Source organism: Rhagoletis pomonella, unplaced genomic scaffold, assembly GCF_013731165.1.
Source record: "Rhagoletis pomonella isolate Grant_MI unplaced genomic scaffold, Rhpom_1.0 Rhpom_scaffold_00006, whole genome shotgun sequence".
NCBI lineage: Eukaryota > Metazoa > Arthropoda > Insecta > Diptera > Tephritidae > Rhagoletis > Rhagoletis pomonella.
The window spans coordinates 67,067,417-67,080,121 of NW_023458560.1; the positions used below are offsets into that span (position 1 = coordinate 67,067,417).

The 12,705-nt window shown below is 34.2% G+C and overlaps 2 protein-coding genes across 2 annotated transcripts in view; both read left to right on the plus strand.

Moving 5' to 3' along the window:
- Positions 1 to 793: 793 nt before the first annotated feature.
- LOC118742055 (phospholipase A1-like) lies at positions 794 to 3,663 on the plus strand. The gene is made up of 3 exons (XM_036474023.1): positions 794 to 869; positions 2,323 to 2,734; positions 2,803 to 3,663. Exons 1-3 carry the CDS (start codon positions 794 to 796, stop codon positions 3,509 to 3,511), a joined length of 1,197 nt encoding a protein of 398 aa, XP_036329916.1. The 3' UTR covers positions 3,512 to 3,663.
- A 4,473-nt stretch (positions 3,664 to 8,136) lies between these two features.
- The window catches only part of LOC118741158 (Golgi-associated plant pathogenesis-related protein 1-like), a 4,897-nt gene continuing 328 nt past the window's right edge, over positions 8,137 to 12,705 (plus strand). Inside the window, exons 1-4 of the mRNA XM_036473023.1 lie at positions 8,137 to 8,287; positions 11,672 to 11,813; positions 11,897 to 12,125; positions 12,676 to 12,705. Coding sequence (XP_036328916.1) covers positions 11,691 to 11,813; positions 11,897 to 12,125; positions 12,676 to 12,705 — 382 coding nt within the window. The 5' untranslated portion in view covers positions 8,137 to 8,287; positions 11,672 to 11,690. The remainder of the gene's footprint in view (positions 8,288 to 11,671; positions 11,814 to 11,896; positions 12,126 to 12,675) is intronic.

Below are 12,705 nucleotides of genomic sequence, written 5' to 3' on the forward strand. Positions count from 1 at the left end.
GAATCCAAATAAATTTTTTTCTTTTAATTTAGCTGTCTTAAATTTTGCCGCCCTTAATTCTGCCGCCCTAGGCTTCAGCCTATGTTGCCTGTACGATAAATCCGCCACTGCATATGTATGTATGTTGTTAGCCAGATAGCTGGTCCAGCTTATACTTACTTACTCGTCGTGTTACACACACACACATACATTCATTCGTCCCCTATTTGTTGCATTCATTGAATGGCAAGTTGTATAAAAACGCCCCGAACAATGATGCTGCCGCACAGAGTTCAATAACAGCTGCTGCTGTGATCAACAAACAGAGCCACAGAGAGAACCATTGCTAAGCGCGGCTCAGACAGGCAGACAGTCGTCGGACAGTTGTAGAAGGGAACAAAGTGGTGCAGAACAATTGCTGTTGGCCGTTGTTGGCTTTGCTATTACATACATACATATAACTTCACGCCTTGGTTATTGTTGTGGTTATCCGGTTACACTCTAACAACTGCAGCATTGCACGAAGAAGCGACTGTTGGCAGTGAAAGGCTTTACGACTGAATTGTTTGTGCCAGCAAGTGATAACAGCGGTTGGATTATTGTAGCTGTTGAATTGAAATAAAATTAAATTAAAACTCAACGGACCAAGCCAATTAAGCGAAATTTAAACGTGGCATTAAATTAGCAGAACGTTTGAGTTAAGTTCTTGCTCATTGCTCATTGGTAGTTGGCGGTCAGTGCGGCGCTCGTTGTGGTTAAGCGCGAATTTTAAAATAATTAAGTTTTTTTTTGTGTGATTCACGACTTTGCTAAAATGTGCGATAAAACTAGTAAGGCTTTGGTGTTGGTATTGTTGTTGCTGCCATTGTTGGTAATTACTAATAAGCGTGGTAAGTTAATAACTTCATCAAGATACATATACATATGTGCTGTATTGTTTTGCTCAAGGTCAATTCTAATTGCAACAATAATAATTAAAAAGTAATGAGGTGAAATGTATAAAATATTGCGCCAGCCCAATTCTAAATATTAGAAATAAAAGCGACTCTGTGATATTGCGATCTGAAGGTTTGAGATAAAAATTTTAATTTAAAATTCGTAATCAAAAAATCGAAATAAAAAAATATTCGCAACATAAAAGCATAAATCAAAAATATGCATGCAAATGTATACGCATACGTATTTAAAAATAAAAAATCGTATACATATCTAATTATCTTATAATTAAATTTTTTTTTTAATATTCAAATAACACAAACTACAAATTTGGAAATAATTTTTTTTTGTAATTCTTAACTGACCCATAGCTAACGACTAAAAAAATGTACAAAACTTCAAACTGGCAATACAAAAATATATTTAGGGAGCAAAAGCTCAAAGCTAAAAAATAAAAAATAATTAAGTACTAAATCTCGGATTGCAAAACATAAAACTCCTAATTGATTTATATAAACTCTAAATTTATAATAGAAAATTTGCGACCAAAAACTTACAGTGTTAAAATAGTTTTTGTTTTATAATTTTAAAATTCAAACTAAAACCTAAGTACGGAAACTAAAGACTTTAGGAAAAAAAAAAAATTTGAATACGGGCCACCAATGACTAAGTGGGTCTATAATTTATCTGGCATTTCATCATACATAAATTTTCTTCTGAAAAATACGGCATTAGAGTTAGAAACAAAAAAAAATTGAATTCTTGCCGACATAAATTTACTTAAATTTTTATTTTTACCTTTTTTAGCTTAAAATTTTAAATACTACATAAGGCCCAATTGGGGCCGATCAGAATTTAAAAAAAAAAAAACAAAATATGCACAAATGATGAAAAATTATGATAAAAGAATTTAATTTAAATTTAAAATTTTATATACTACATAAATCCCAATTGGGGCCGATCAGAATTAAAACAAAAAAAAAAATGCAAAAATGCTGAAAAATTATGATAAAAGAGTTTAATTTAAATTTAAAATTTTATATACTACATAAGTCCCAATCAGAATTCAAAAAAAAAAACATATGCAAAAATGCCAAAAAATTATGCTAAAAAATTATAAATATATTCAAAACCAATGTCTCAAAACTTATACGTACCATAACATGAGATCATATCAGTTTTTAACTTTAAAATTGAAGCGCGAATTCACAAAAGTCAAAACATCACATCACATGACCTCGACAAATCAGATCCTATACGGAATAACACATCGCATTGACATATCACATCGCGAACTGCGCATCACATGGCCTCCTATATTTGTATTATGATGATTTATATCACTTAGAATATTCACTCCAGTTAAATAGATTTGATAAATAATAGCTGTATCTACACTTCTTTCAGCTTCAGCAGCGATTTTAGAGCCCATGCGCGATCTCAAATTCAATGAAGATATTGGCAGCGATGTACTTACAAAACTCGAGCAAGAAACCTATAATGAGCGCCTCAGAGAGCGCAATATGAATCAAATCATGAATATAGATGAGGAAATGGAAGATGAAAGTGAAGATGATGAATTCTGCGTGTGGCATAAATGTGACAATGATTTTCGCGCGTTGCGTGGCTTCAAAAAATATTTCGATTTATCATTTCTCAAGAAGTTCATGAGTCATTTGAATCCCTTCGGAATGTCGCGCATGAATATGAATTTCTATCTGTTCAAACAGGATTTCCCCGATTCTGGACGTGAGCTGCGCATAAGCGATACGCGTGAAGATATATTGTACGCCGGCTTCAATCCAAGACAGCCGACACGGTAAGTACTTAGCCACGTAAAAAAAATTTAATAATAAATTCCGCTCTTTTCCACCGCCTTCCGCACAGCATCATCATACACGGCTGGATCAGTCAATCGCGCGGCTCCTTCAATCGGGATGTCAAGAATGCCTACCTTAAGCGCGGCGATTTCAATGTGATTGTTGTCGATTGGAGCGCCAGCGCCACCAATGTCAATTACTTTGCGGTCGTCAAGATGATTGAGGGCTTCGGCGCACAATTGGCACGCTTTACACAGCACCTGAAGCGCAGCGTTAACGCTGATTACGATCATATGTACTTGATAGGACACTCGCTGGGTGCGCAAATCAAACCGGCGCGCTACAACACCATCTTTGCCTTAGATCCTGCCGGCCCGAAGTTTCGTCATCGCAGCGCCGAATTTCGCATAGATCCCGCCGATGCCAAGTATGTCGAATCAATACAGACTAGCGGCAATTTGGGTTTCCTAGAACCCACCGGCAACGCGACTTTCTATCCAAATTATGGCTTTTATCAGCGTAAATGCTACTGTGTGGGTTGTTCGCATATACGCGCCTATAAAATGTTTGCCGAGTCCATCACAACGAATGTGGGTTTCTGGGGCACGCGCTGTAAGCGACGCGAACCAGAATGGGAATGCAACGAAGAGGCGCCGGCAAGTGATTTGTATCGCATGGGTGGTGAGCCGGCGCAAAAGAAGAGTGGTATTTTTTATGTGAAGACGAGCACGAGTTCACCTTTTGCGTTGGGTTCCAATTGGAAAGACGGAGAATGACCGGAGGGTGACAAGTGGGAGAAATAGTTGTAATCTTGATATGTGAGATCAGTAGTCACAGCATTATAAACTGTGATATTTTAAGTAGTTTAATTTATTTTATATTGCAATTTGCCAAAAACAACGAATTCATCAACACATGCATTTAGTCATTTATAAAAGTAGTACTTAGTACTTTAAGAACAAATCGAATTATTTTTGTAAAATAAAATGTAATATTGTAAAAAGAAGTCTTATGCTTGTTTGGTGGTGTAACCGACGAGCTTTATTAGATTTCAAAAGGCTCGAGGAAGTCCTTCCTAGCTCCTTCCTTCGTGGTTACATTTGCGTTATATGAGCTTTGATTGAGGTTATATTTATATGTGAACATACTTTTACGTCATTCTGTTAAACTACTATAAATAAAAATTAAACAGATCAAAAACAAATACGTAGTAATTATATTGCTTAAAATTCATTCTAACAGTAGATGTATGTATGTATGTAACATAGTGGTTTTAATTCCTCTTAGATCTCTGATTGGTTAAATTTATCACCGCTTTCAACCAATCTACAGTTGTCACCGATCTTAAATACAGCCTAGAAGTAGGCAATGTATCATAACTTAGTTTTGCTACACATTTTCCATCACAGGGTGCACAATCAGAGCGAATTTATTAGCGGAAATTTATTTTAAATATACTATTTACAAATTAGCACAGAAATCGATCTTACACTTAGTTTTACTCAAGTATACATATATATTTTTTTACATCAACAACAAAGATTTATTAAACGTTTACAATAATTTTCATAACATGCCAATTACATTGAGCGCTATTTGCTGAATGGGTTTAAGCTAAGCAACTGAGGAGGTTGTTGGTGTCGCCTTCACAATTCGTACATACATATGTATTTTGTTTAGTTTAGGGCATAATTTGAATAAGTGTGAGTTTAACCTGTTGCAATATCCAGACCTTTTATTGCAGCTGTAGCTCTTCGTCTGCAATAGGCGTTGGTTGAAATTCGATGACTGCATTCACGGGGCGAGAGTTGATAAAAGTGGCGGTTGTCTCTGTGTGAATGATGATTAAGGCCTGTCTGTACATTGGAGAGTTCCGTAGTTGTTCGATTTGAGCCTGGATCTAGTCCATGAGTTCGTAGCGAGCCTGGCTTTTGTAGCAGCTACATATATGTGTATGTTACCAGACAGTTAGCTATAAAGGTGATGTTCGGGCGAAATTAGAAGCCATATCATTGGTGCATTTTTACAGGTCTGCAACTTCATTCAGAGCATAAACAAACTGGCACAGCATAATTTAGAACTGGCCGCGAATTTCCTTGCTTGCTGCCAATAACGTTTCCATGTATTTGCCCACAAGTTCTGCCGGTGAGTGAATTGAGAACCTTATTGAGGCTCTGCGCTTTATTAGAAATTCCGAGAAAGATCAGGGACGTAGACTTTTACTTTCAAGCACAAGCTAAGATCAGTGAAACTTAGTCTTAAATTATGGAATGCAAAATAACTAAAAATATTTAAAATCATTCGTTTTAAATCAAAGTTGGATAGGATACTGAAAAACTAAAAACGGTGTATCGCCATTTCAAAGCAGTAAAACTCGATATATGTATCGCAGGTCCTCTGCAATAACGACACAATTCAAAACTCAAAAAATAAAAACTTTTACTACTGTTAAGTGGCTTAAGTCTCTAATCCTTGTCTAAGCCATGTCGAATCCTTACTACCTACTGTAGTACCAATAATAGTAGTAAGGATTGTACATGGATTAGCAAGGATTATAAACATGAGTCACTTAACAGTATTAAGGGATTTACTTTTTTAATTTGTTTCGTTATTGCAGAGGACCATCGTCACGTAAGTTATTTAGGTTAAAAGGAAACAAATCTCTGACATCCTAGTTTAAATATTTCAGTACTCAAATTGACATCATCGAGATCCAGATAAGTTTGTATGTTCGAATACATATGTAAATTCACACCTAGCCCTGCAGAAAAAAATTATGAATTGATAAAAAATAACCCACATGCAGTTAGCTTTTTTTCGCGGGTTTTCTATAAAATATATAACTTTTAGTTAACTAAGTACAAAAAGCTAACTGAAGCAGGAGTAATGAAGGAGATGGTTTTCTTTAAACTCATTTCTCTTAAAATATCCTGCACTTCGCAAATACTTTTTTCTAAATGAGGACAAATAAAAGGAAGTTCGAAATTTCTTATTATCATTTTGAAGTTATGTCTGACGGAGTTCGAATATGGGAGCACCTTCATCAGAATATGAAATATGATGAAATCAATAAAATAAAAAAATTTAAAAAAAAACAAAAAAAATATTTAAAAAAATATTTTGTTTTTCCTATTGATATCTTATGCCCAAAAGTAGTTCGTTACAAGTTAGTTACATCAAATGCAGAGGTAACCAGCCTTAACTACATCTAATGCAGAGGTAACCACCCTTGACTATTTCGCGGCCATCGCCATAGAAATATAGTTAGCTTTCGTCAAAGAAAATATACAGATGATAAGTGACTTATAGCTCCTTCCTAATCAACTTAAAGTTAGCTTATAGTTAGATACATTTCCTGCAGGGTACATACATATGTAAACTCGCACTTAAGATTCTGTTGACTGTTCATGCAAAGTGATATTAACTGGGAATTAGCTACAAATTATAATGCAAAGTTTTGCGAAAAGCTGGGTATTTACAAACACACACTTAATGGCTTTACACCTACAGGTGTATGTACGAAAGTGCTCAAATCTTGAGCCACAACATATGCATGTGCGCATAAGTACATATAAGTAAAAAAAGGCTTTACATCAAAGTTGAGCTTTTTTCAGCAGTCATTATGTACATTTGTACTTACATACATATTTAAGAAGGCAACAATTCTCAACGCTTTTAAATGGCAGCAAGGGATGCCGGTTTATTGAGGGAGAACACAGTCCATTGTCCATTAGACTAATGCGACTAGATTGCTGAAGTAATGAGATTTAAGAAAAACAAGGCCGCTGGGGTCGATGTAATACCGACTGAGCTTTTCAAAACTGGTTGCGAAGATCTTCGATAAGCTCCAGCTGTTTGCCCCAGTTATAGAGGAATAGGTGATTTCAACACACACATAAGTACATAGCACATAAGATACTATCAACGATACTGTGTTGAGGCTGAAGCCTTTCATCAGTGTGTTGACCAGCTTTCTACAGTGCATCAACAAATCGATAAGCACCCTTTTTCTGTCAACTTCAAAGCCGCTTGTGACAACAATAAAAAGCTCCGAGAAAACTTTTATCATGACCACAATTACATATCCCAATTGATAAATGAAAATAGCGGAGCGTCGTAAAGGTTTGCCCAACAATCGCCGTACGATCCGTACGTTGTGTCTCTCATGCGGAGTATTTTTTTCTATTTTTTTTATCGGAGGAAGATGAAGACGAAAAAGAGAGATGTAGAGGAATACAGATAACGCAAATGATGCAAATAAGGATTAGGACAAAGACAAAGGAAAAGTGAAATATAGAGCCGAAGCTGGCGACAGAGTCAAAGATAGCGACATAAACAAATGCCCAAGAGAGAAAGAACAAGACCGGGGCTAATACCAAGACCAAGACCAAGACCAAGACCAAGACCAAAACCAAGACCAATACCAAGCCCAAGACCTAGACCCAGACCAAAACCAATGCCAAGACCGGGACAAAGACAAAGACAAAGAGTAAAAACTTAAACAAAGGCAAAGACAAAGAATTTAATTAATTTAAGTTTTTCAAAGAGGCATCAAACCTCTCCAAAAAATGTTCGGAATTTAATCCTAATTAAACCACTTTATTATGGTAAATAACGCATTGTCATATGGATGTCAAATATTGCAACATATCATTTACCCTATCAATTGATTTCAGTTAACTTTTTAAGCAGGTGGTAACCCCCTCCCTAAAATATTTTGGAAACTAAGCCTTAGTTTGGTACCCAAATTGTAATATTTTATTTATTCCATCGACTTAATACAAAAAATTTCAAAGAGCTGGCTGCTTTTTAAAATTTATCCCATACAGAGTTCACAGCAAGCAATTTAATCGAGTTTTTGCCTGTCGAACAAGCGAACTTACACCTTTCGCCATAGTTTATGACTATAAAAATAAGTATTTCTTCGAAAATTGTCCACAAATAAACGATTTTGTATAAATTTTAGAATCTTTAGATCCATTTGGTACACTATTCAAGCTTCAGCGCACATATTTTATGATCTTCACTTCAATTGAAAATTTCTCATTTTCCGCTTCAATGAATCAGCGCATTATAACTACGAGACTTATCGCCTCGAAAGCACACCCATCACTTTGATGGAGGCTCATTGGCATCGCACGTTCACACACACACATACTTATGTACATATGTACATTCATTTGGCGCATTAAGAAATCAATGAACCTTAATCTTTATTTGCATACATTTTTATTTGTTTACTGGAAGTACACAAACATTATTCATAGTATTCATATGTACATAGCACAAGTTCTTTAATTCAGCCATAATTTTCCAGTGGGTGTGTCAACAAAAAAAAAAAAAGCATCTATCAATGCGAGTACTCTATATGAAAACGCTTCATTACTCCAGTTCATAAATGCTATTGTTGCAAATAGTTTGCTCGCATCGCACAAAACGTCTTCCGATTTAATTGAGTGAGCAGTTATGAGCGAGTGACTTCTTTCATTAGATATTGTCGAATTGTCATCTGGAATAAATTCATTGTGTTTAATTAAGCTTTCGTGTCAAAGGTAATAAGCATATTTATTGTATAGGGTGGTCCAAAAATGCATGTGAAAAAGTAAAGTCGGAATTTTTATTCTCTCACTCCCTAGGATTGTTCTATTTATTATAGAAAAAAAACGCAATTTTTTTATTTAAAAAACAAAAAAAATTTGGAGGTCGATAAAAGCGCTCAAAGTTTTCCATATATTTTATGTGGGGAAAAAACACTTTTCATAGAAATGGTGTAGAATTCTTGAAAGTCAATAATTTTCATAGGTCCGCCAAAACCCCTAAAAAATGCCAGAAAATGCGATGGAGGAAAACTGTTTTTCCCATATCAAATACATGGAAAACTTTGAGCGACCTTTAAATATTTTTTGATTTCAAAATAAAAAAATAAAGGAATATTTTTTTCGATATAGAATAATTCTAGGAGATGAGAGCATTCAGATTCCGAATTTACTTATTTTGTACCACCCTTATGTACAATCATCTGTGGGTATATTTATACACACAGAAAAAATTGTGTATGCTTTTTGTTGCTTTTTTCATGTGCAGAATATAAAGAAAAAACAATGAAGTGAAAAAATCGCATATATGTACATACATACTTGCATACAAGTGAATGTAACTTTTAAATATACACCAAGGAATGTTTGACTAAATGAAATATACTTAATTCATTAAGTGTTAAATAATTGAAAGAAATATGTGGGTTGAAAAATGTAAAAATTCTTAAAGCTTTCAATAAGTGAAATTTTTTCCATATTAACGATATGTATGTACATATGCAGTAGAGTTAAATTAGGAAAATCTTACGATTGCGAGGATATTTAACAATGCTTTGAGTAAAAAGCCAACGACTCTGACAATGGCTCCAGTTTTTGGAGTGACGTGGATATTGAAACGAGAAGTAGACAGTGGAGCGATCGTACAAGAAAATCAGCGATTTATGAACTAGAAATAGAGAAGTATTTAACACTAGGAAGCAAAGAATTTCCAAATATTCTTAAATCCTCGATATTCCGTTTTCATGATTTGAGAATATGTGGTGTGTGTTGGGCATGCGCTGCTCACTTTGGTCACTGTTCGTTGTATGTCACGCTTCTTAAAACCTCCCCGGAATCCTTATGGGACACTGGCCAATTTACCATATGGCGAACAGGTTTGTTTATCCGCAGAACCATTTCTATAGAAGCTGTATGGAATAGAGGGATGTATAAATCCATTGAGAATTTCCTATGGAAATATTTCGCACTACAAAGAAAGCGTCTAAAATTTCTGTAAAGCCCTTCTTCATTGCATTAGATGGCCTTCTGAAATTCGTAAGAAAATCACAATAATTTAACGACTTGTAACGATAGGTCAGGATAGTTCCTTTCCTGGTCATCTCAATATATACACTGTGCGTCCTATGATAAAAATCCTAACCAGAGCTACCCGTCTAACCTTACTCAACCTACAAAAAAAATCCTCGATTAACTCGTGCCCGTTGAGTTTGTCAGAAACATAAGCGCTAAGATTTCTCTCAAAACAATCAAATATAATGGCTGTGCCTTTTCCAAAATCTTGTAAAATTTTAAATTTTTTCTTCAAAATTCTGCATTAGGTCTTTTGTATTTTTATTTTCACAACAACCAAAGCTAAGAATCAAATGTAATTTCGGACCTGGCAGTTCTTGAAAAATCCCCAAAGCTCCGATATGGTCCGAAAAAATACAGAAAAATCTCAAAACTATTTTGAAAGATCCAAAAATTTTCGAAAAAGTTGAGCGTACAGAAAGTTTCCGAAAAACTCCAAAAAGTTCCCCAAAAATTCCGAAAAGTAAATCAATTAAAAAAGAGTTTTGTTGCTTTTCATCCCTGGATTAATCTTTTTATTAAACATTCCTAAAGAGCGCACTTAAAATTTCCAAGCAATTCTTTACCTGAAAATTTTCGAGCTTACCCCAAAAACCTCTATTGACAATACACAATACCGAAATATTACGAAAATTACAATGCAACAAATTCCGAAAAGTTCCAAAAAAATCTGAAAAAATATACACACAGAAATTAAATTATGGTCTTAAAAAAAATTTTATTTTTAACTGTTTACCTTAAAAGTGGCGTTTTAAATGTAGTCTTGGACTCAAAGTTTATATGTGGACAAGAAAAGTATCAAAGACATCCTGGGAAGTCTCAAAAGTTTCCAAATAAAGCAAAAAATTTCAAAAAGTCCCAAAAGAATCCCAAAGATAGCTCAAAATATTCCTAAAAATTTCAAAAAAAAAAAAATGCAAAAAAAATGCGGTTTGAGCGTTGTATTATTTGGGGTATGAAAGGCAAAAATAAAATTTAAATGCACTTTTTTACTTGAGATTTTCCGGAAAAAATTGGAAAAGTGTTAAAGATATCCCATAAAATTATTAAAGATCCCGAAAAATCCCGAATGGTTCCGAAAAATTCCGAAAATTTTCAATATCAGGAAAGCAAAACTTAAATGACTTTTCTGCGCAAAACTGAGTGGTTTTAATTTTGGTTTTAGGAAAAATTATCGTTATTTCTTCTCAAAAATATGATAAATAGTCAAGTTATTTTATAAATATTCGGCAGAAAAGATTCTATTAAAATTTTCGCAAAATCGGTACGGTAGCTTTTATTGCTATTGTCTTCTTGATCTCAAAATAAAAACAAAATCCATTTCCCTATTGACATCTTCAGTTACTCCACTATAAATACTGAACTTCGTAAATTTATCGCAGGAGTGAACAAAATATGATTCACACTAAATTGTTAAGTAATTTATTTGAACAACAGGTTCAACATTTGCTATTAATGAATGAGTGAGGATTATTGCATATCTTTTTTATCTAGACAAATAAATAGTAAAAAATAATGCGTAGCATATCGTAAAAATTAGTGATTAATAAAACCAACATTTGTGAAGTTGAGGCTATCAATAAATGAGCCGGCAGAACAAAGCGTTAAAGGAAGCTTACAATTACAGATACAAACATTTTATTTACTATTTGTTTACATATTTTTTTTTTAATATGTATGTATATATGTGCATATGAATATTTTTATATTTACACACAAATACAACTATGTGTGTACTAATTTTCCCAATTCTTTAAGACCTTTATTTAATATATCATTACAACCGCTGTGGCCGAGAAAAGCTGCCGCATAGGCATACCATTTTATCAAAATTTTGTAGTATTTATGATAATAAGTACTACATATTATTTACTCACATCAAAACTTATCAAAGACCCCCTGATACGTACGCATTACAAATAAATAACAACAAAATCATAACTACTCGCAAGCAAGGCACTTTTTATCAGTTGCTATTTTTTATTGTAAAATTTCTGTAATCATTTATTAAGCGCAAAATTTCATTTACATTTACCATTCTTCAATCAGACTAGTGCACGACGGTACAATGTACTTCGGCGAGTTCGAAAAAGATTGCCTTGAGGCACACAATCAGTATCGCGCCCGCCACCACAGTCCACCATTGGTACTGGATATTGGTCTCTGCAAATATGCACACGAATGGGCACAGGTCAGTGTATAAACTTTGAAATTTATTAAAATTTTTTATAACGAGATATTTACTAAAATCCTTTTTTTTTTATGTGTGCACAGCATTTGGCCAGCAGGAATACGCTGCAGCATCGCTCGAATAATAATTACGGCGAAAATATATTTATGTCAATGGGTCGCACAAATATCAGCGGTAGAGATGCTGTGAGGAGTTGGTATGAAGAGGTGCAAGATTATAATTTTCATGGCGGTGGTTTCAGTCAAGGCACAAGAACTTTACACAAGTCGTTTGGCGAGACAGCAAACGTTTGGGTGTTGGCATGGCAAAGAGGTATGTAGCAGTACCAAGGTACATTGAACAGGTAGTATCAGTAGAGCAGCTGATTTGATTTATTTTCAAATTATTTGGTCTCGAAAATGTCAAATATTTTTAATTTTTTCTCACAAAAATTCTGAATTGTTAAAATCCATTTGCATGTGAAACCTTTTTCCATACAAAACAAGCGATTGAATAGCAGCTTTTGGAACGTTCGCCCAACTAAGCAGCACAACCGCTGATTACTGGCCCTTGTAAAGGATGGATCAATGCTTCGAGAAGCAAACAAATTTACTAGGAAAGAAAGTTGCAACAATTTTTATTTTTTCCAATTTCAATTTTTAATTTTTTATAATTTTTTGTATTTCACATGGCACGCTTTGATTTAGAAGAAAAAATTCAGAACAGTTTTTGACACTTTCGATACCAGAAGCAACAACAAAATACACGCAAATGTTGTTTTTGCTCTACTGATACTACCTGTTTAATGTGCCTTGAGCAGTACCTATTTTTTATTTTTTTTTTTTTTGAAAGAATGAATTTTCATTAACACTATTTATTACAGGGGCAATAGTATTACGTGGTTGCAAACTAT

Excerpts from the sequence above, each read along its gene's own strand:
- LOC118742055 (XM_036474023.1), top strand. The coding sequence starts at position 794 with ATGTGCGATAAAACTAGTAAGGCTTTGGTGTTGGTATTGTTGTTGCTG. Across the intron at positions 870-2,322 it reads GGTAATTACTAATAAGCGTG|CTTCAGCAGCGATTTTAGAG; the intron begins GTAAGTTAATAA and ends CACTTCTTTCAG. Across the intron at positions 2,735-2,802 it reads AATCCAAGACAGCCGACACG|CATCATCATACACGGCTGGA; the intron begins GTAAGTACTTAG and ends CCTTCCGCACAG.